The sequence below is a fragment of the Onychomys torridus genome, chromosome 23 (assembly GCF_903995425.1).
Source record: "Onychomys torridus chromosome 23, mOncTor1.1, whole genome shotgun sequence".
In the NCBI taxonomy this organism is placed as follows: domain Eukaryota; kingdom Metazoa; phylum Chordata; class Mammalia; order Rodentia; family Cricetidae; genus Onychomys; species Onychomys torridus.
In genome coordinates, this window is record NC_050465.1 from 11,288,164 (window position 1) to 11,312,015 (window position 23,852).

Sequence of the window (23,852 nt, forward strand, 5' to 3'; positions counted from 1 at the left end):
ATAGATAAAAATCTCTGATATCACAGAGATCAGTGGGGTGTGGGGAGCCCAGCTCCAATGGATACATCTACAGCATGGGGACAGATAGAATATAAGAGTCAGAGGACCGAGAGACCAGCCCCCAGCTCCAATCTGCCCCGGAACTCCCATCTGGACCAGAGGTGAGTGCCTGGGGTTATAGTCAGAGAGGCAACCGCCCCTGGGTCCCACCCCTGGGCACCATCCTGGGAGGACCTGCCCAACTTGGCCCCAGTTTCTGGCCAATTGGCGAGCCCTGTGGGAAGGCTCCCCTTTTCCAAGACCATAGGCAGACCCTGAAGTCTCCACACCCTGCCCCCACACCCATTTGGCCTAGACCCCACCCACATCCTGAGACTCAGAGACCAGCCTCCAGCTCCCATCCACCCTGGAACTCCCATCTGGACCAGAGAGACCCTCTGGTGGACACTACAACCTCAACACCTTGCCCCAACACCCATCTGCTGGAGACCCCAGCCACTTCCAGAGACTTAGAGACAAGTGTCCAGCATTCCATCCTGCCCTGGAACTCCCATCTGGACCAGAGCTTCCATCCTGTCCCAGAACTCCCATCTGGACAAGAGGAGCTACCATCTGGACAAGATAAGGAGACCCCAGGGACTTGCTGGGACTCAGAGTCCAGCCCCCCAGCTCCTATCTGGCCAGCACTCTCATCTGGACCAGAGCTCCCATCCGGCCCAGAGCTTCTATCTGGAGAGAGAGAGGCTCCTTAAATCTGCCAGCTCTGTCTGGACCAAGTACACTGATGAGACCAAGAACAAACCCACAAGGAGATGGACAGAAGTACATACAACAAAATAAAGAGCAATACAGCATCACCAGAACCTAGCCCTTCTCCAACAGCTAGACCTGAACATCACAGAATGGAAGAAGAAGAGGAAGAAAACAACCTTATAAGTAACATTATGAAGAGGCTACAGCCTTATATAGAACAAATCAAAAATAAAGTGGAGGAACAGACAAACAAAAAAATGGGAAGAACACTATAAATAACTAGAGGAAAGGACAATTATAGTGGAAGAAAACAATAAGGTCCTGAGAGAAAATCATGAAAAAGCAAGGGAAACAGTCCAAGACCTGAAGGAGAAAACAGAGAAAATGAAGAAGACACTAGCAGAAGGAATGCTGGAAATAGAAACTCTGAGTAAACAAACAGGAACTTCAGAGGCAAGTATAGCCAACAGAATGCAAGAGATGGAAGAGAGGATAGAAGATACCGTGTTGAAGATACGGTAGAAGAAGTAGGTTCATCAGTCAAAGAAAACACTAAAACCAACTAAGTCATGACCCAAAATGTCCAAGGAATTTGGGACACCATGAAAAGACCAAACCTACGAATAATAGGGATAGAGGAAGGAGAATACCAACTCAAAGGCACAGAAAATATATTTAACAAGATCATAGAAGAAAACTTTCCCAACTTAAAGAAGGAAATGCCTATGAAGATACAAGAAGCCTATAGAACACCAAACAGACTAGACCCCCCAAAAAAACTCCCCTTGCCACATAAAAATTAAACAACTAAACTAAAGAATAAAGAAAGAATATTAAGGGCAGCAAAGGAAAAAGGCCAAGTGACTTATAAAGGCAAACCCATCAGAAAAACACCCGATTTCTCAATGGAGACTTTGAAAGCCAGAAGGACCTGGACAGATATAAAGCAGACACTAAGAGACCATGGATACCTGCCTACACTAATATACCCAGCAAAACTTTCAATCATCATAAATGGAGTGAACAAGTGTAGTAGGAATCTTACGGGTCGTATGAATCTTAAAGGTACTTGTTAATAAAATCAAACCTGAGGTCAGTTATTGGGGTGAATGCTGGAAGATCAGAGAAGCAGTACAAGCCATGGCTATTTCACCTTGCTAGTTCCTCAGGTGATCCTTTTTCCTCAGGCTGGAAGCTTCTGACTCCTCCTCCACATGAATCTCAGCTGAACTGTGTTGCTCCAAAGCCTGAACAATTAACCAGCCGAATGCTCAACTAACATGATTTATTTTTTTCCTTAGTTCCTGGCCCTCATGCCTTATATACCTTTCTCTTTCTGCCCCCACTCCCTGGGGTTAAAGGTTATGTTTCTGGGATTAAAGGTGTGGGTCACCATGCTTAGCTGTTTCTAAAGTGGCCTTGAACTCAGAGATCCAGCTAGCTCTGCCTCCCAAGTGCTGGGATTAAAGGTGTGTACCACCACTGCCCAACTTCTGCTATAGCTTACTCTTCCCATTTTCTAGCCACCATTTCTGGCTCTGTTCTAGTGGCTGTCTGTTCTCTGACCCCAGATATGTTTATTTCGGGGAACACACAATATTTCAGGGAACACAATACCCACCACAATACCTTCCAAGACAAAACGGGGAGCTTTAAACATTACTTATCCACAAACCCAGCCCTACAGAAAGCACTAGAAGGAAAATTCCAACCTAAGGAAGGCAGATACACCCATGAAAACACAGGAAATAGATAACACCACAGCAGTAAGCACCAAAGAAGAGAAGTACACACACACTACCACCAAAAAGTAAAAATAATAACAGGAATGAAAAATCACTGGTCATTAATATCCCTTAATATCAATTGCCTTAATTCACCTATAAAAAGACACAGACTAACAGAATGGATATGAAAACAGGACCCATCTTTCTGCTGCATACAAGAAACACACCTAAAATTCAAAGACAGACACCTCCTAAGAATAAAAGGCTGGGAAAAGACTTTCCAATCAAATGGTCTTAAGAAGTAAGTTGGTGTAGCCTTCCTAATAGCCAAGAAAATAGACTTCAAACTAAAATCAATCAAAAGAGATGATGAAGGACATTACATACTCATCGCAGGAAAGATCCACCAAAATGAAGTCTCAATTCTGAACATTTATGCCCCAAACAAAAGGGCACCAACATATGTAAAGGAAACATTACTAAAGCTTAAATCACATGTAAAACCCCACACATTAGTAGTGGGAGACTTCAACACCCCACTTTCACCTCTGGACAGATCGGCCAAAGTTTAACTTAACAGAGACATAATGGTCTTAACTGATGTTATGGCTCAAATGGACTTAATCAATATCTAAAGAACATTCCACCCTTCTCAGCACCCCATGGAACCTTCTCTATAATTGACCACATACTTGGCCACAAAGCAAATTTCAACAGATACAAAACAATTGGAATAACCTCCTGTGTTCTATCGGGCCACCAAGGCTTAAAATTAGATTTCAACAACAAAACAAACTACAGAAATCTTACAATCTCATGGAAACTGAATAATGCTCAACTGAATTACCAATGGGTTAAGGAAGAAATAAAGAAAGAAATTAAAGACTTCCTAGAGATCGATGAAAATGAATACACCACATTCCCAAACTTATGGGACACTATGAAAGCAGTGCTAAGAGGGAAATTCATAGCACTAAATGCCCACATAAAGAAGCTGGAGAAATCTCACACTAGAGACTTGACAGCACACCTGAAAGCCCTTGAACAGGAAGAAGCAAAGTCTCCCAGGAGGAACAGATGCCAGGAAATTATCAAATTGAGAGCTGAAATCAATACAATAGAAATAAGGAGAACAATACAAAGGATTAATGCAACAAAGAGTTGGTTCTTTGAGAAGATCAACAAGATAGACAAGCCCTTATCCAAACTAACTAAAAGACAGAGAGACAGCATCCAAATTAACAAAATCAGAAATGTTGTGCTAGAACTCTCATCCAATAACTGATGGAAGTGGATGCAGAGATCCTCAGCCAGGCCCCAGGTGGAGCTCCAGCTATCCAATTGTTGAGAAAGAGGAGGGACTGTAAGAGTGTGAATTGTTGAATCCAAGATTGCAAAAAGCAGAGGGACAAATAGCCAAACGAATGGAAGCACATGAATTATGAACCAAAGACTGTGGAGCCCACAGCTGGATCAGGCCCTCTGGATAAGTGAGACAATTGAATAGCTTGAACTGTTTGGGAGGCACCCAGGCTGTGGGACCAGGACTTGTCCTTTGTGCATGAGCTGGCTGTTTGGAACCTTGGGCTTACACAGGGACGCTTTGCTCAGCCTGGAAGGAGGGGACTGGACCTGCCTGTACTGAATCCACCAGGTTTAAATTAATCCCCATGGGAGTCTTGGCCCTGGAGGAGATGGGAATGGAGGGGAGGGGATGGGGGGAAGGTGGGGGGTGGGGTAGGCAGGGGAGAGGACAGTGGAACCCATGGCTGATGTGTAAAATTAAAACACAAATATAATAATAATTTAAAAAAAGGAAAAAAAGAGTCGAGGACTAAAAGGCTGTTGTTATTTTGTCTACTAAGAATGACAGGAATGCTACACCCCTAATACTTCAACATTGTGGCTAATTACATAAGACCTGAACATTGACAATATTAATCAACTTGCTAACATAAAAAAATACAAATTCTACTGGGTCACATTCCTAGAAAAAGATTAATGACTACTGAAAGAGAGAATTAGCCTTTTCCAAGTATGAGCTTCCTAATTGGTTATCCAAAACAAACTGGTCAACCCTAAAAACATATGCACACAAACAAAAAAATAGACTCAGCTGTTGGTATTTATATATTTATGGATATATAAGTAACAATAATAGCAAGAGGCCATCAATTTCAGAGAGAGTGGGGAGGCATGGAAAGAGTTGGAAGGAGAAGACATTGTAGAGCTTAGAGGGAGAAAATGGAATGTAGAAGTGATGTAATATTTAATTAAAAAATTATAAAGCTGAGCATGGCAACACATGCCTTTAATCCCCGAATATGGGAGGTAAAAGCAGAGAGGTCTCTGAGTTTGAGGCTAGCAGGGCTTACAGAATTCATTCAGGACAACCAGGGCTACACAGAGAAATCCTGCCTTGAAAAACCAACAAAGATACAAACAAAAACCAAAACAAGAACAAAAATTACAACTTCAAAAGAATAAATAAGTAACATAAAATGTAAAGTTAACAAAAAAAGACATATATATATATATATATATATATATATATATATTTAAATTTGTGTTAAAGTTGAATGAAAAGATACAGAGACTGATTAGAATAGCAATATTGTTTCAGATGCTGCAATTAAGGTAGAGTCTAACTTCAGAATAAAGAGAGCATGCAACTAGGGAAATTAGTTATGGCTAAGTTTTAATCAAGAGAGAATGTGGGGAGACAATGCCAGATTTTTCAATTTGAAGATATCTATGGAAATTGCTGTTATGCTGACAGTTTAGTACACAGGACAGTGAAGGAACAGGCTATTTTATGAAAACTATAATTTTTCCCATGTACATTTGCCATGAAAGGGAATTTGATGCTTGCTTTGTGTGTGTGTGTGTGTGTGTGTGTGTGTGTGTGTGTGTGTGTGTGTGTGTGTGTGTGTGTGTGTGTAAAACACATAATTGATACTATAGTAACTTCCTGTGGTACATATTTACATATAATAATTTGCAATTTAGTCCATCTAGGTCTTTTCTTTGGGAGAGAAAGCAACTGGAAACCTCCAGGAAGAGAAGCCATTAGTCAGTGAATTATTTCAACCTCATTGTCAATGTTTTCAAAGTAGTTTTCTATACTAATTATTATGGTTAGCTACTGAAGTAATGAATGTTGCCTTTTAACCTTTTAGGTGAAACCAAAACATTTGTGAATTCATAAAATAGACTAAACACTGAGTCATCTGTTGTAGATACAATATTTGAGGATTAAATATAACTGGAGTCAAATGGATTCCGACTTAGAAAGTGTAACCATATTCCTCTTACTGTTTATCTTTCAGGTGAGAGACAACTCTTTTTTAGATGACATAGGTCCACAAATACACCTGCCAATTAGTAAAGCAGATCAAAGATATTGGAGACACGGGCTGTAGGTTTCAAATATGAAAATATTATACTGGATGTTACCACAATTTGCTTTCTTTAGAAATGATCACAATGTATTTAATAGTTACACTGGCAGGTTAGTGATCTGAAACAGAATATATGAATCATAAGTCTAACAGTTATACACAAAATTAAGTACCCAAGTCACTAAAGGAAGATAAAAGACAACATTGGTCAAACCCCTAGTCCCACAGCACTTAGGGGGAGGTTAGGGAGGGCAGAAACATGACCTAATTTTACTTCTCCATAGTAGACCAGTGTGGGAATTGGTGTGGCCTATGATTCCTGCTAGACTAGGGAAAGAGAACTTTGTCTTTATAAGACACAGACGTTAAAATTCATAGACTGAAAATTGCAATCATTAATGGATCAGATGCCAGGGATCTACAAACGTACAGGCTGTTGCTAGAGAATAGGACCTGAATAACGGCGGGCAGTTTCCAGGAAATGAATGCAAGAAAAATGAAAATGAAAGGCTGTGGTTTGTAGCAACGGCAGTCACCAAAGGATGAAAGAAGGTAGGGATCCAATTATTGAAGGGATAATACAATGTAAGATACCAATATTTTAGTTAGGATCATAATAAAATTTTAAACATAACAGTCAGTATAAGTGGGTAACAAAGCCAGGAAAGAACCTGTCACCAACAAACTGATATAAATGTGATCAATACTGATGGCATCCCTTGTCACATTGAAAACAATATTCTCATCAGTATCCAAAATAGGGCTGAATCTATCAGTTTATTCAGCCTGCAATGTTTATGTCCTAAGAAGGGGGATCAAGAAGTGAGTCTTGGGGGTTGGGGATTTAGCTCAGTGGTAGAGTGCTTGCCTAAAATGTGCAAGGCCCTGGGTTCAGTCCTCAGCTCCGGCAAAAAAAAAAAAAAAAAAAAAGTGAGTCCTGTTTGGAGCAACTACCTTTAGGATTAATCACATTTTGAAATCTACTTCTTCATGTCGCAATACTTTCTAACACACGCTGATACTTGCACTGCCTTATTTACCTGCCCTGTGAATGTATGAGTGTGGTAGAGTTGAGAAACCTTACATAATCTTCACAACCATACTTCACCTAGACATCAGTGTTTAAAGCCCACCCTAGACATTCTTTGCCTTCACATTGTGTATATATTTTCCACACATTGACACAACAGTTTCATTCATTCAGCATGTTTCCTAAGGACCTAAGACATAACCAAAACTGTACAGACACTAGAATGGGACTTTAAAATTTGCTTAATAATCTCAGATGTGATCCGTTTCTTACTTCTTTAACTTAATAAAATGTTAACCAAAGGCATGATTTGTCAGATATGTTGGTCACTAGCGAACAGCAAATGAGGATGTTCAGTTATGTGAGAAAACTAAACTTATAAACATATAATTCCAATAGCACAAATACAGAATAATAAAGTCAGTTTTACCCAATATAGTAGATACAAACTCACTAACTTAGATTTTTGTTTCTATGGCTGCTAGGTAATTATTAATAAAACAGTAAAATTAATTTATGTCTGAGAAGGTGCTACATAATAATCTTCATTGTACAAATTAAGTTATATGAAAAGAATGACTAAAAGATGAGGTATAAGAAAACTATTGTTTATCTCCGTATGTACTAATATAATTAACATAACCATTTCCCTATCTTTAAAGTCTGTTGTGAAATGCAGCTACAAGGAAATCAACTTTTCTTCCAATGATACAGTAATTAAATTTCTAATCAAAAATAAAAAGTTGTTTATATACATCCCTGCAAAGGATATCACATATAAATGGTAGAGTTATCAATAATTCCTAAAGTTAATATGAATCTCAAACGTTTCTAACAGTATTCTAAGTAAAATGTTGTTGACATATTCACAGTCTCAAACAGCAAAAGCAGAAGGATGCTCACCTTATTACAAAATTATGACTGTCAATCTCCTTGCCACACTCGCTGTCTAGCAGAATGCCGGAATTTCCCACAACGGCACAGGTCTTAAACCTGCGGTTTTTCATTGGTGACACCTCAGGCAGAAGACTATGCAGATCATGTGAAATATTTAATGTTCGGCGTCTGTCCAGCACATAGTGTATGACATCACCAGGCTTAAAACTGCTCTTGACCACAGAGACATCACGTTCCGCGTCTAAGAAACGGAGAATGTTCTTCCTATATTTGGAATGCAAGCAAAGTTTTATATTAAGAACCGCATATCTAAGAACTGATGTGGTCATTTGTACACGGTATGCACAATATAAACTAGCAACTACTACTCTTAAATTTTCAGGCTGTATTTAAATCAAGTAAATGTTATATGAAATACATATTTTAAAATCCCATGTAAGGAGCTTAGAATAATTTTGTAAGTAGATATAGTATATATTCATATATACCATTTAAAGTGAGGAAATCACTCCATTGGTCAAAATATACTTAAATACAATTCCTTAGATAAATACAGTTGATACAGGTCGGCTTTGTACCAGTAGACACTTTTAGTGTTTGTAATTTTCTAGAGTCATTGATTTTATTTTATACTGTCCAGTGAGATGAATAATAATAATTTGAAGTTATTTTGAATTAGACCATAGGAAGAAATACTAAATTATTGAGAATTACACCTAAATTTATATTTACCCAAATGTTACATTAAATCTGTCTGTAAGTTTTTATTTACACTTAAGAGTCTAAGAAGTAAGATGGTTTCAGTACAGAAAGTCCTGTACAGACAGAACATTAATTTTATATGGGAATTGTGTGTATGTGTGTGTGTGTGTGTGTGTGTGTGTGTGTGTGTGCAAGCGCGCGCGTGCGCGCGCGCGCGCGCATGCATGGCTGCCTGACCTGGATAATCAGTTAGAAAGTTAGAACATGCCTACATTTTTAAACATAAGTTGTTTGGGCTGTTGATCTTTTTAAATTGGATATGAATGCATCTTAGATATGATTGTGGGAGAGAAACATAATGCTAACTCAGCTCATCACTGCATTTTAAAGCCCATAGTTTTATTTTTAAAACATCCCATCCTATAGCTATTGTACAAGTTAATCATAAGATATAAGATGATGCGCAAATACACATATGTGCATATTCTAAATAGATGGCAGAAAACATGAAAAGAGACATAACTGGCTGGAGGGCGGGTGAGATGTGGCTTAGGAGAAACTGCACCTGGTCAAGTGGTTGTTCCTTTAACCTACAGAAGCTCAATATGGTACACAATAAATTGATTTCTCATGGGAAACTGGTTTTAAAAACTGCTGTTTTTTAAAGTGTAAAACAGAAGACTCAGGCATGAAGTGACAAGGTGGTGAGCAGTGAGGCAAAGGAATCTACGTCTAGAGAGGGTCTGTAGGCCAAACTGTGAGGTTCTGCAGTCTGCAGCTCCCATATTTTTGCTGTGCCCCAATTGGTAAGGGGTGTGAGTATGAATCACAGCTGTCCACACAAGAAATAAAATTATCTTTCAGTGTGAATCTATAGGTTTTTATCATCTAAAGAGGTATCTGTGATCAAGTTATGGGATGGAGGACTAGGTTCGAACAATTTTTAAAGCACAAAAAGGAATCCTTGGCCCTGGAGGTGATGGGAATGGAGGGAAGGGGCTGGGGGGAAGGTGGAGGCAGGGGCGGGAGGGGGAAGGACAAGGGAACCCATGGCTAATGTGTAAAATTAAAACACAAATATAATAAATAAAAAAAGGTGTTTAAATTAAAATTGAAAAAAAAGGAATCCTGGAAGGAATCGTCCATGTTTGTAACTAACATCCAGGAAATATGCCAGGATCTTGGTAAAAATTATATTGATAAAAACTTAGGAATGTGGCCTACAAAAGTCCAAGATTGTTTAATTCCACAGCCACCAAATATCGAACAGCAAAGAGCAATCTGTGAAAACCATAGTAAAGACTGGAAAGCAGAAGTTATTTACCAATGTGCTCTTAATGCAAGCTCCTGTCTTCCCAGGGATAAAAGTCAGTGCCTGGTAGTAATATGTATGATAAAGACATGTATTTTCCTTTTGTGCTAATATTGTCACTGCTGTGTGACACTGGGTAAGTTTCATTATTGAGAAGAAAACATTATAAGGATCTGGTTATTCTCCACAAAAGATAAACCCCTACTATCAAAAGCGGTACCAGAAGTAAACTTCCATATACACTTACTAACTACCACTTGACTACCTGGGAAGACATAGGATGGACTTGATATCTATATCTTCACACAGCTTTTCATTAGCTGTGAAGATGACAAGGTTGTCTTGGAAATAAAACTGCACGGATGTGGTTAAATCACTGAAGTGGGTGATGTTGCCATTTCCTTTGAAGAGAACTGAAATGGGCCGCTGTAGATGCATTTAAAGATTGTGCTCAACAGTAGTACCATGTTCGGCAGCGTTAGACGAGAAGATCAGGATATCTGATCTTGCAACTACAAAAAAGTTTCTGTAGCTTAGAAATCCAAAAGGGAAATTCCCTTCCACATCATCAAAATGTTACACTTACATGCATGTGAACCGAGAACAGGGACTTTCCAAAAATAATGCCTTTTCTCGCTAATAGAAAATTAGAAGCAAAATCCTTTCAAAATGTGCTATCTGACGCCCAAGTAAGCAGTACACTTGTTCATTAACCACTTTCAGGGAAAAAGTTTAAAAGGTGTTTGAAAAGTTTAACAAAATTTACTGATGCATAGCCTGACAAACTTTTGGGAGAAAAGAATAGTCAATGACATGAATAGATATTAAGTACAGTAGAATACAGATTAATGTTACGTGTCCTTCTAATGCTGGCTTGTAGGCTTAGCAGTCATTTAATTTTTATAAAGCAGAAGTATAAAAAAGCAAAATATCTTTAAAAGCAATAAAAATTCCAAGTCATATAGACTAAGGAAACTTAAAAATAGGAAAAGCTTTTGGATAAGATTTAAAACATTTTTAAATGTAGAATTGCTGTTTTAAAAAAGGAAGTTAAAAGGAAGAGGCTTTGAATGGCTTTAAATGATTTTTGTATGACTTATTTTATATATTTAGCTAAACATTTCATGCCTATCTTAGGGCTAAAATTTATGCATGGGAAGTTATTGGAGATAAGATTGTTGGTAGAAGTGTATAACATGCTGACAATAATTATTATGAAAGAAAAATATTGTTACTTAAAAGCACAAAGCTTTTTTGGAACCAGTGAGGAATAATTAGATTCTTCTCACTTTAGAAGGCTAAAAAAATTTATTAGATTAAAGATGTAATGACTATAAGAAATTCCATGGATTTCCTAAATATAGTTGTCACTTATACATATATGAAGGGAGAAAAATGGCAATTAAATATAATTAGCTGAATGTCATTGAAAACAGGCAATGTGCTTCTTAGAGTAAATTGAAAAACTTTTAGGTTTGATCAGAAAGACATAATTGGTTTGCTTTAGAATATAATATGAATTTAATTTTGTTCAACTGCAGAGTAAGCAAAATTGCTTCAAAACTAAAAGGAAACCCAGCTTAATGTCTGAGCTTACAGACTCAAAAATCAGCAAAAACTTATTTTGTACACAAGCCGTAACTTTGCAAGCTTTCTTGATATGTGGTCAAGCCACCAACAGATATTCAAATTCAAGGATTGTGTCTGACTTCAAAGATTATCCAGATCTCTAACTGTCACTTGTTCATTCTAATACAGACTTTCAAACATCTTCAGTTAAGCCAACACCTACTTATAGTGACAGTTTTAATAGTAACTGGAAAAAAATTGAAAACATGTTTCATCTTCAGTAAGACTGAAAAATCTTAGTCAGAAAAACCATTTTTCCCCTGAGACAAAGTTGACTTAAACCAAAAGGTTAGTGAACTGTTAAACTGACAGGAAAGAAACTTCTCAACTGAAGGTTCAACCAGAACTTCCCTTTCAACACCGCCCACAGTTGAAACAGCAGCTGCAGTGTCCAGAGGGTTAATTTTCTACATATTGTTTTCACTTGTGAAATGTTAAATATAGCTAACCCACCATCACATGCCATTCTTTCTTCTCTGTTTTTGTGTCAACAATATATGTATTGTAGCAACTGAAATTCCATCAAAAGTGCATTTGTTCCACCAGAAAGCATTGAGTAACACACCTTACAGTAGGAATACATTAAAAGTTAAAAATGAAATTAGGTTGTACATATATATGAAATTGATTTGAATTTATTACAGTAAATAGAAAAGATGGAGGAGAGAATCAGTGTTTGAAAACTTGGTGTTTAAATAAAACATATTGATTGACAATGACAGTTTACTAAAAGGGAAAGGAAAAAACTTTGAAATTGCTGAGTGCATTATTTTGCTTATAAAATGAAAGAAAATCCCTACAGGATTTTTTGTCTAAAAATTTATCTTCTGAAGCATTTTGCCTCAAAGGCCTAAAAGAACAAAGTCCTTTTTTATTACTTAGTATTTCAGAACTGAGGAACATGTTACAGGAAAGAGATTTTAGCATCAAAAAGAAAATACTAAACAACCACACCAAATTAAAACTAATTTTTTTTTCCAAAATATGTGAAGAACACTGTTTTTATAGTTCAGCATTTCACATTTGGCTATAAATTTGTTAAAACTGGATGATAACAACATAGTTTTTTCACTTTATATCAAATAAATATATATTCGGCATCAAATAAATATCATGCTCCTTAAAGGGGCCTTCCATATTTAGTACTAAAATATAATCTTCTACAATTTGTTGCATTAAAAGACTGGCTAAACAAAACAATGAATGGGAATGTTGACTCTTTGGCAAAATAAGCTTCTTAGGCCACAATTAACATTATTGTCCCTTGTTAATCACAGTAAATATAAGACAGTGTAGAACTGTATTTTGTGTTTTCTAGAAAATAAATCTATAAATGCAACAACCAATTCTCTTACACAACTAAACACAGAAATGTGCACTTATGTTTAGTTAAGCAGTCTTATATGTTTAAGAAAGATGACAGATTGAAACAGTTCACTAATTATTGGCTAGGCTGTTTGGGGAGAGTAGCTGAGTTCACACATTTCTCTATCCTTATTTGGCATTTGTACTTCTTAGGGTTTTCTTTTTTAATATATGAAAACTGAGAAAAGAAAAAAAACAAAATATGGAAAGTAGGTCAAGAGACAGATGCTGGACAGAAACTGACAATATTCACAGACTTATTCTCAAGTAAAGAAGCTGAAAAGTGCATTTCTGAAGAAAACAATATAAACAAGCTACTGTCAAGACAGCACAGCCTTAGAACAAGGCAATCACTTTGATTGTGAATTTACTTGTAAGGTGCATTAACTCGTTAAACCCTGAGTCTTCAGAGCACAATGAACACAAATCTCCTTAGACAATTCTCCATTACGCATTTGCTTAGCAAGTCAACACCTGATGTCTGTGAAAGCTGTAGGCCAATGGACTGAAGGGCAGAACACTAGAAACAAAATTCACATTGAAAAAATAAGGAAAGGACCCTATACAACTATGACATATGTCAACGTAAATTAACAAATAATTCATTAGAAAGATCATCAGCTCACTATAAATATAATAGCAATTAAAAAAACTAGAAAACCTTAAAGTACAATTCAACTATTTAAGACAAAAAAAAAAAAAAAAGCAAACTTATAAGTAATGGCCCAATCAAAGCATTCAAAGTATAATTTTTGAAAATCTTGAATAGTATCCAGCCACCCCCTCATAGATGTGGTTATTAAAAACAGACTTGTAAAACCTAAGCCAAACAACAAGATGTTTTACTATCCTAAATCTTTTATTACAGGTGCCAAACTGATTAATACTCAGTAGTCATTGCTGCTAGAAGCAATTGTCATTTTTATGAACTGTTCGCACATTGTGCAATAATGAACTTACAAATTATTCTTTTCTTGCAAATGACAACTTTGTATGTATTATTCAATATTTGTTCACTTCTGCATTGTTTACCTCTTTTTCTGTTAAGGGGAGCAATATAAACATATCTACTGCTAACATTTCATTCGTATTAACAGCTATTAACAGAAAAAGCACACCTTCAAAACCACAATTGCAGCCTTCATTAGTTTGTAAAGTTCCAACAGAAGACTCACTTGAGTCAGTTTATATTAAACACCCTTAGATTGGATACCATGGTAAAAAGCAAAAATGTAAATTTAAAGTCTCGAGAATACATAGAGCATTCATTTTTGAAAAGATGTCAGGAATGCATGGACTGATGTATTAATTATGGAAGTGTATTATTCATTTAATACACTTTTTAGATTTTCACATACATAACACATTTTAAGCATGGCTAGGTATGCTAATTAAACTATTATGATGTTGTTTTGCATAACTCTCTAGTACTTTCTTTTGCATCATCCATGCAGCCTCATCTAAACAACTCCTTTCTTGCCAGGTCATTTTTCTTTGAAGTCGGGATTGTAAATCACTTCTTCTCTTTCTAAACACGTTTCCCTTTTCTCTTTTCTCTTTCAATCAACTTCTGGGATCTAATGCTCCTCTGTCACCTCATTCTTAAGAATTAATTCATTGATAACTTATTTTAGATTCAAATTTGGGGCCAGTTATGGGAGACATAGAGGGAGATACTCTATAGGTATCACCACAAGAGGACAAAAACGTCAAGCTGACAAATAGATGAGACCCTCAACTTTTTAATCCATCCACTACTATTACAAAATTTCAATGTCAATATCTCATCAATGAATAACTAACATTTTGCAAAAAAGCAAAAAACAAACAAACACCAAAAAAAGTGAGGACTTTATATCTATATGTATAGGATATGTTCTCTCAAGCTTCTTGAGTTCTGAATTACCAACATGTTCTAATTTAGGCATACGAACCAAAGCAATGGTGTAATGAACTATAAGAAATATGAGATTCTTGCTTCCTCCATGCTTAGGAATGTAGAGCCCACTTTTCTCATTAACTTTAGGACTGAAGTAGAAGAGAGTGTTGTGATAGATATAAGGAGTCATTGGATTTTACTTCAATAATTCATCCCAGCTTAAAATGCCTATCTAGCAAAGAATAAGCCAGACTTTTAGAAAGTTTATTTTCTGAATTTCTGTTCACTTTTTCATATGAGCTTATACAGGCATAATCATGGACTAAATCAAACCAAGCTATACTTGAAATAACAGGAATCAATCAAGGAACCTCTGTTCTACGCATTTAAGTGTCAGATGGAAATGAAGTCTCAATAAGGAAAAATTAGGAAATGATTCCTAAGATGAATGGCCATCCTGAACAATAGAGTAAAAATATGCTAAAGGTTAGTACTTAGCTCAATATTTTATTCCACTGATAATAAGATAGTATATTCAAAATTCCATCATCCTTGAAAATTTGACTGTGCAATGACTTTATTTCTTGGTTCCACATTCTTCCAAGAGGAACATCAAATACAGCTGATTCAGTTTTTCATTAAGCATTCACGCTTAAGCCATAAATCAAGTGTTCAATAGAAATTGGCAGAACCCAACACATTTAATAACACGATGTGTAATTTGGGGGACTTATTAAAGGAACTCACCTTATCTCCAGGACTAAAGAAGAGTTGATTTTCCAGCCTTGTACTGAGTGTTGGAAGATGGTTGAACCAGCCTTCCGGATGATTTTATCAGAGCTGTTGACAAGCGACCTGCTCAAACACAATTCACCATCTCTGTAACAAAAGAAACAGACCAGCTTTGTGAAAAGCAGAAGCGCTTGGCCTAAGTGTCATCATACACAATTATATTTACATTAGTGATTGACAGTTGGATAGTATTTTCACGAGTTATAAGAAAAGAGAAGCATGACAGGATGCACTCTAGGAGTTAAGTGATGAATATTAACCCAGCAAACGTCTACATAATTTTCTTTTAGAACAGACTCTTTCTTTTGTATAAGACAAATCTCAGGATATTTAAAAGAAAGATAACTCTCATCAAAGCGACAATGCAACTAGTGCTACCCCACTGCTTACACAATAAGCAGCATGATGTTTGGTCAGTTATTCTGTAAGCCTATAACTTTGGCCACCAAGGTTAATTTTGTCTCAGAGAAGGCATATAAAAGTACTGAAAATAATTTTTGCTGAGGTCTACTAAGAAAGTCTTATATATAGCAGATCTGCACATGTTCTTGATTTTATGGTGTGTTTGCTCAGTATTCTTGGGCACGACTTCACTCTGTTCTTACATTAGCCTTGACAAACAGCAATAGCATTATTTAATATGCAATGACTGTGAAGATTATGGATTTTCTGTATAACAAAGTAATTTTTCAAGCATTGTTGAAGTGCTAACTTAAAAAGAATTGTTACACTAACATCATTAGAATGAGATTCCCAGGAGACAGAGAAGAAAATTCCTTCAATTCACAATTCCGGTGCTTTTGTATTTTTTTTTTTTTAAACAACTACCTCTTTCAATCAATATTCTCTAGCATATAGTATACCATGTAAACTGGTAATTTTAGGGGTTTGGTGGTGTTATGATGGTAATAGATATCTTTTTTTTTTTCCTTTTAAACCATGAGGACCTGTAGAGCTAAGCAGTTCACTATTGAATAGTTGTTTGTCTTTCTGATTTATGGTAAAAGATTCAGAGAATTAGAAGGCCATTCACTTCTAATAAGGAAGGAAAAGCTTAGCCCTTCCAGTATTTGTACTGGTTATTTACATGTAAGCTTTAAATTTTTTGCTTCTCAAAAGCATTGCTAAAAAGCAACATGATTGTTCAAAATCACAGTATGAATGTGTGTGTATTACCTAGAAAAATTTTTTTCTACCAATAGAAACATTGCCTTTTAACAGCTGTTGGAGGATTCTTTACTGGAGGCTTATTTTTTTTTTCTTGCTTTACATTATTTTTTTAATATGTAGTTTAAATTTGAAGCCACTCCCTACGCTGCTTATGAAATGATAGGAAAGCCACTCCCTGCAAAATTTGGAACTCTATAAAAATTAATGTTTTACACAGTTCTACTGATGAAAATGACACATTTGCATGTCTGTGCAAGGCTAATAATAATCATTTTCAGAGGTCATTTAGGATATTAGGAAACAGAGTACATTTTGCTAAGCAGTGATCCAGTCATCAATTTTCATATTATACTTTTAATGATAATAATTACATGTGAGTGAAAATGTGGATGTGAACAAATGTTAACCTTCACATTTTAGTGTTTACCTCTCAGCAGGCATAAATTATCACTATTTTCATGGGAAGAGGCAAGGATCTTTCCAATCTTCACTCCATTAACAGCTGCTAGTATCTTTTCCTTCTACCACAGACTGCTAAGATTAGAATAATAACTTTTACAACCAATATATTTTCGTAGGAGTAAAAGTTTGCATCAGATTGAATTTTTAAAACTTTTATAGTATTGTAGCACTTAATCTTGGGTGTAGTTCTACCTGCACAATGGTTTTTGTCATGATATCCTTAGTTCTATTGGAGCCTTATCAGAACCTCTAAAACTGAAATTCAAAAAGTCAGTTTTAAAAAGTGCACATCCATTTTCTGTGAACACTAAACCAACACAGTACTTCACCATTTGAACCGCTTCTGTTAAATTGGTGATTGGCCACATGTCAGGCTTTTGTCATTGGGAAGAACCTTAAAAGGAAGTGGGTGGGGACAAGTACTCCGACTTCTCTTTCACATACAAAGAGTTGTCTGAGCTGAGAGAGCATACTTTTTTTTTTTTTTTTTTTTGCACATGATCTAGGTTTCACTCTGTCATAACAAAGACTCCCTTCCCATGAACTCAAAGCATGAAGGATATTTCCACCCACTGCTTGTTTCTCATTCTAGTTTGGACTTGATATCTGAACAGCTGCACTGAAAACAATCTTATTTCTTTTGCACAAAGATGTCTACAAATCATCCAACACGCAATTTTAAAAGGGATGAGTCTAAAGACATGGAAGGAATCACTCAGCACTAAAGAATGCAATTTTCCAACATTCCTGCTTATATAGTGCTGTGAAAAATTCAACAAAAATGATAATATAAAACATTCACTGTTAGGGAATATTCTGAGTTTTATCACTTCATATCTACAAATCTTTTGTTGGTGTTTTCTCTTTTACATGAGTTTCTAGTCTTTATGAAAATTTATTTCATCAATTCTGATATACATAACAAAGGTGATTAAATACACTTTTGGATGTTAGGTCTCAACATCCAGGTCCACCCCACAGAAGCTCCGAATGACTACTTAGAATGACCGTTAGAATGAAGTGACCAGATTAAGCTTCCTCATTAACTTAAACTTTTAAAAATCATATCAACAGGGGTTGGGGATTTTGCTCAGCAGTAGAGCGCTTGCCTAGCAAGCATAAGGCCCTAGGTTCGGTCCTCAGCTCTGGTTTAAAAAAAAAAAGAAGAAGAAGAAGTGAAAGAGGTGGCCAATGTGTTCTGGAACAGCCTGGTGAACTTAAAAAAAACATCATATCAACAAAAGAACTTGAAAAAAACTAAGTTTGAACCCAAGCAGGGGACAATTCTATATACTATTCCCAAAGTGTCAAACAAATAAAGATGTGATATGGTGTAGTGTAATTATAAAGATAATCTATGAAGTAGAAACCATGGAATGCTGAGTTCCAAAACCACCCTCCACCTTTAAACAAATTGAAACTAACTTGTCCTAGCCATAGTCCAGGCACCAGTATTTAGCTTTCCTGTCAAGTTTATGAATGCCAGAACTCGTAAGTGTTGGTCATTTAGTAACATGATGTAAGCAGCCTTGAGGGGAGAAAAAAAAAAAAAAAAGACATGTGTAAGTCAAGTATATTTATGTCTCATTTTAGTCTGCCAAGCTAGTTTCAGGAAATTTAATCAAAATTTGGTTACACTTGCAGATTCTTTTCTTGTTAAATGGGCATGTTCATGTGTTGCGTGTGGGAATCTTTTTGTTTTGTTTTGTTTTTTGTTTTCGAAACGGTTTCTCTGTGTAGCTTTGCACCTTTTCCTGGAACTCACTTGGTAGCCCAGGCTGGCCTTGAACTCACAGAGATCCACCTGGCTTTGCCTCCTGAGTGCTGGGATTAAAGGCATGCCCTACCACCGCCCGGCATGCGTGTGGGAATCTTAACACCCATTTCCAATATATTCTCACGAACACAGAAAAAGTGGAAAGGTGGGACAAGTGTGAAGCACGTGAAAAAAATAAGTCAAACATGACCCACTTAATACTACCGATCATCGGTGTACATTTGTTAATAAAGTCATTCTAACAATCAATACAATTTATAAAAGAGGGCGGGGCAGTTTCAGGTGGTCACTGATGACTGCTTGAACTGTTGGGAATGGTCCCTTACTCTTGTGGAACACACTGCTGGTGCTGCTACTCTGTTAATAGAAGGTGGATGATGGACAAGAAAGTTTCTCAGCTTCTGTTTTCCTCTCTGCATAGAACAACTGCACCTTACTGAAGAGTGATGCCACACTGACTTTGCTTGGGGGCTCTGCTAAAGGAAGGAGGGTTGAGAAAAGCTCATGGGAGCAGCAGGGACGTTGACTATGGAGCCAGAGGAATGTATGAGAGGACTAGGTTGAAACTACTGCCCACCTGCAAGGCACGCAGTGCCCCCCAAAGGCTACTGACTGCCTCTGTTACTTCACTTGTAAATGAAGCTTGCTTGGGTCTGGGCTCCAGAGCCTCTTTCCTCTTTTAATCACCTCAAAACAAGGCTTCTCCACATAAGCTTACACGGAGAAGAGAGATGAGTGAGCGGATGAGTCAACTGCTCCACCAGAGGCACTAGTGGGGAGTTGAAAGAAAACCATGTGCTAGGGTCACAAGCTTTTCTCCGAAATGTTTCATTCTGGCGGAGGAAAAGGAATGGATGTCCAGAGACAACAGCTACCCTCACTGCTCCTGGCAACATTGGCTCCACCTTGTGCTGCTGAGTCTGACGCTCAGGGCAGTCAGAATTCCTCCAGCACGTGTATGAAGACGATCTCTACAACCAAGTCCCTGTTTTGCCCCCAAAGGACTGCAGTTGCGGCTTTTAATTAAAGAGGAGGAGCTTTGAACATGAATTTATTGTCTGACTGTCACAAAAAGGAGTCACAAAATGTTGAGTCCTTTCAGAAAGCCTCTACCTCATCTCCTCTTTATCCAGCCAGCTCTGGCCGGTCGTTCCCTGAGAGGAAAGGCTAGACACCCGGCATACTTCTCTTCCTCTTTTGTTAACTCAAGCGACTGCCTCAAGCCTTCTCAAAAGAACTGGGACGAAAGAAACTGCCGCTCCGCCAGCGAAGGGTTCAGGCCACAGCTTAGTAGAGCTAGCTACCCCAGGCACTGCGCGGCTGCTTGCGGTTCCCTACCTCTGTTCCCTACCTCCCAAGGGCTGCGCCCACCCTCCAAAGGTTTCCAGATAAGGCCACAGAAGAAATGTCACTGCGAAACGTGGGGTGTCCTGGATCTGTTATTTCCCCCGTGGCATCAGGGTGCATGCCTCCTCCCTGAAGGCAGTTTACCCAAGCTAGGAAAGGATTTCTTTCCAGTATTTGGAGACCCTGTTCATCGCCACGCCCACTCCTGCTCACCAGGGTCCCAAACCATTGGAGTCCTGTAGAGGCTGGGGCTGCTTTGTCTAGGCTCGGGATCATCTTCCGAACCCATCAGTTCAGAAGGGAACAAAGAGCCTCCACTCACCAGCCCCAGCCTCCGCCTCTCCCAGGAATTCCCACGCGCGGGTTCACCACCTTCAAGACCCCTTTGTCTGCCTGGCAAAAACAGGTCTGCTGGGGATGCCCACACCCCCTCCTAATTTTTTTTCTTTTCCACCATTGACACGATTTTCAAACCACTCACTTCTGAGTAAACGACCTCACATGATTCTTTTATTTATTTATTTATTTTATTTTCTCTGATACCGACCTTGAATAGATTTGTAGAAGCATAAGGACCATTCAGCCCACTCCTTATTAGCTATCCTTTCTCCTACAGTCCCCTGTGAATGTGGTACTGTTAGGCTAGCTTTGTATAGACTAGCAAGTCCTTCCGCGAGGATACACCTGCGTCTTGCTCACTTAAATGCGACTGATTACTCAGAGGGGAGCAAGGATATTAAGAAAAGAGCTGCGTAAAGTTTCACAGTGTGTGTTTTAGCAGCCCCGTGTCCCCGCCCCCATACAAACCTCGCACACAAAAATGGCAAGCATTCTTCTTCGTTTAAAAATGTCAGAGACAATTTAAAAACAGAAGGAAATCTCAGCCAGGGCAGTTTCCGACTGCAGAAACCTCCAGGCTTGGAAGGATTTCCGAAACAGGACTTTTGACAGAGTTGACAAGCAGGACCATATTCTCAGGAAAAAAACAAAACAAAACAAAACAAAACAAAACAAAACAAAAAACAAAAAACAAAAAACAAAAACGTTTCCAAGCCTGTCAGAGACACGAAGTTACAAGGAGCTCTGCTCTTGATAGACTTCAAAGGCAGAGAGGCCAGGGGAGAGAGGAAGGAAGTGTGATATTTACAGAACTTAATGGGGCGGAGATTTTGAACCCATCTTGACAAACTCAAGAAAGAGCAATGACATAGTCTGTGAAGGCACAGTTCCCAGGTCCCTTCTAAAACTGTTATCATGAGACGCAGGGGTTTTATCCATGGAGGAGTAAATAAGGAATTGTCCCTATTGGCACTGTAATTTCTAATTAAAAAAGAAAGGAAGAAAACAGATCTCACAGGCGCCTCCCACCACCACCAAAATAAAAAACAAACAAACAGGAAAGACTAAAGAAGACCCATTTCCTCTTCTGGGAACTTAAACTTCTGCCTTTCGAGAAAGACGCTTGTTAGAGTGTCTATCTAAACTGTAAGGACACAGAAGGAAGGAAAGACAAGGGTTTAATTAGTAAAAACATCTCTCCTGCTCAAGCATTAGAATGACAAGGGCACACGCTCTTTGTTGACACTTCTGCAGTGACTTTTCTTTGGTGAGCGGCACCCTGTGCCAATACATCTGCTGCCGCTGCAGCCACCACCACCACCACCACCACCACCACCACCGCCACCACCACCACCACCACCACCACCACCACCGCACAGAGCAAGTTAAACTCATACTGGAAACAGCATGAGAAATACACACACACCTCCAAAGAGCCATTGTTATTTAATTCATGGCACTAGCCACCTGCAAACAAGCTCGAACCCACACACACAGCGCTCCAAACGTCACTTATATGCACACTTCACTATGGCTTGACTTTGTGTCATATCCTGAACATGCATTTACCCGATGAGTTGCGTCTCTTGGTGCTCCTCAGTTCTTGCTATTTCTTTTGTCTTATAAAAGATCAGAAGTAGACTTATAGTGCAGATGGTCCACCGTTTTCTAATGGAGCGCATCTTGGGTGCCCGGGAAAGTCCTGGTTGCCCCTAGTTCCGGCACCTTTTCTTGGTATAAAGACTCCGTTTTGGGGGGAATAGTCGAGGGGGAGAAATCTGAAAATTGCGATGGGAGCGTGGAGCCGAGATCCCAGAATCAGGTCGTAGGATGTTCTGCGGTGGAGCTCTCTGGGTTCTCCAGCGCTGCCCAGCGCCCTGCCTCGCAGTTTGCGCTAGCCAGGCCAGGGTCGCTCAGTGCGGTCTCCACGGGGCTCAGGTTTCTTTTCAAATGTGACACCTTGTGCATTGGAGGTGGCGGTCGCTTCTGCAGCTGAGCTCGGGGGCGTCACTGGCCCTTTCCTCGCCGTAGCAGGGAAATGATAAGCAAGGCCAGCCAATCACCGGGCTGAGGGGGCGGAGGCTGCCGTTTCCCTGCTTTGCTGGCGGCTGCTAGGAGAGTAACGTTGTGGGCACGGTCTGCACTGTGCCTGGGGAGGAAGCTCACTGTCGCACGCGCGCGCGTTCTCGCGCACATACTCAAAAAACCAGAGACACACACAAATACACCCCGATCGTCTCCTAGGACGCCCAAACGTCAATGCTCCGGATCCGCCAGCGTCCAGACCATCTGACTACATCAATGCAAAGAGTGGATCTGATCTGAGAAAGATGAGAGACTCATTCCACCACCGTAGGCATGCAACGGATAGGGCTAGGGGTGGGATGAGAAAGGAACCTGTTATTGAAAGCGTGGTTGCTAAACATGCATGGTCGCACTAGCGAATAAACCCGTCCGTTGTAGAGTGACATCCTGCCGGGAAGTGGAAGGAGGACGTTCATTATTCAGCGCACAACTCTGTCTGGAAAATACAAATATACACAGGAGTTGGTCTCGGTCAGAATGGGTGGGTAACGAGAATCCCAGTTAGAAGCTTGCGGTAAGCAAGTGAAGTCAGAGGTGGCGTTATGAGGGTTATGGATATTTATGTGACCCTCTCGTCATTTGGAAACTCCTCACGAAGAAGTGAAGTCCACTGCCACTTAAACTTAACTGCAGAGAACCAAGATTCTGAGAAAAAGAAGCTACCTCCGGACTGGACTCGGGCACACTCACAAACACACAGTCTAAGGAAAGAAGCAAGGAAGGGTTGAAAGCAGGACAGGCAGGCCCCTCTTGAAAAATCTAACTCAAGTGTATTGGCCGCTGATTTTCACCCCTCCCCCAACCTACCATTTTCCTTACTCCTATTGTGTTATGCAGCTGGCGCGCTTTCTGAGTTCTCTGTGTGAGCACCTCTGGGTTCTGAGTTTCCGGCATCTCCAAGAGAGATGACTGTAGGGGCTTATCACACCTAACATCTGTACTCTTCCTACAGCAAGAGACAGAGCCTGGAAGCCAGACTCCTTCCTATCTGCATGCCTTAGCCTCAAGATCCCTGAGACTCTGACATCTGAATTCCTGCTCCTTCAGGCTGAGCATTGCTTCTGGACGTCCATCAATAACCATTTAAGTTCACACTTTCCACATCAGGAAATGATGAGGCCCACCACCAGGACTTGGCCATCCTTGGACTAGAGGAGGAATTCTGAGTAACTCCTAGAACGCCAT

The 23,852-nt window shown here is 38.9% G+C and overlaps 1 protein-coding gene across 1 annotated transcript in view; it reads right to left on the bottom strand.

Moving 5' to 3' along the window:
• Nucleotides 1-22,673, bottom strand: part of St8sia4 (ST8 alpha-N-acetyl-neuraminide alpha-2,8-sialyltransferase 4) — a 113,200-nt gene extending 90,527 nt beyond the window's left edge. Inside the window, 6 exon segments of the mRNA XM_036173512.1 lie at nucleotides 7,815-8,072; nucleotides 15,443-15,574; nucleotides 22,152-22,294; nucleotides 22,296-22,337; nucleotides 22,339-22,409; nucleotides 22,412-22,673. Of these exon segments, the coding sequence (XP_036029405.1) occupies nucleotides 7,815-8,072; nucleotides 15,443-15,574; nucleotides 22,152-22,294; nucleotides 22,296-22,337; nucleotides 22,339-22,409; nucleotides 22,412-22,550 (785 nt within the window). The 5' untranslated portion in view covers nucleotides 22,551-22,673.
• Between the last annotated feature and the right edge of the window lie 1,179 nt (nucleotides 22,674-23,852).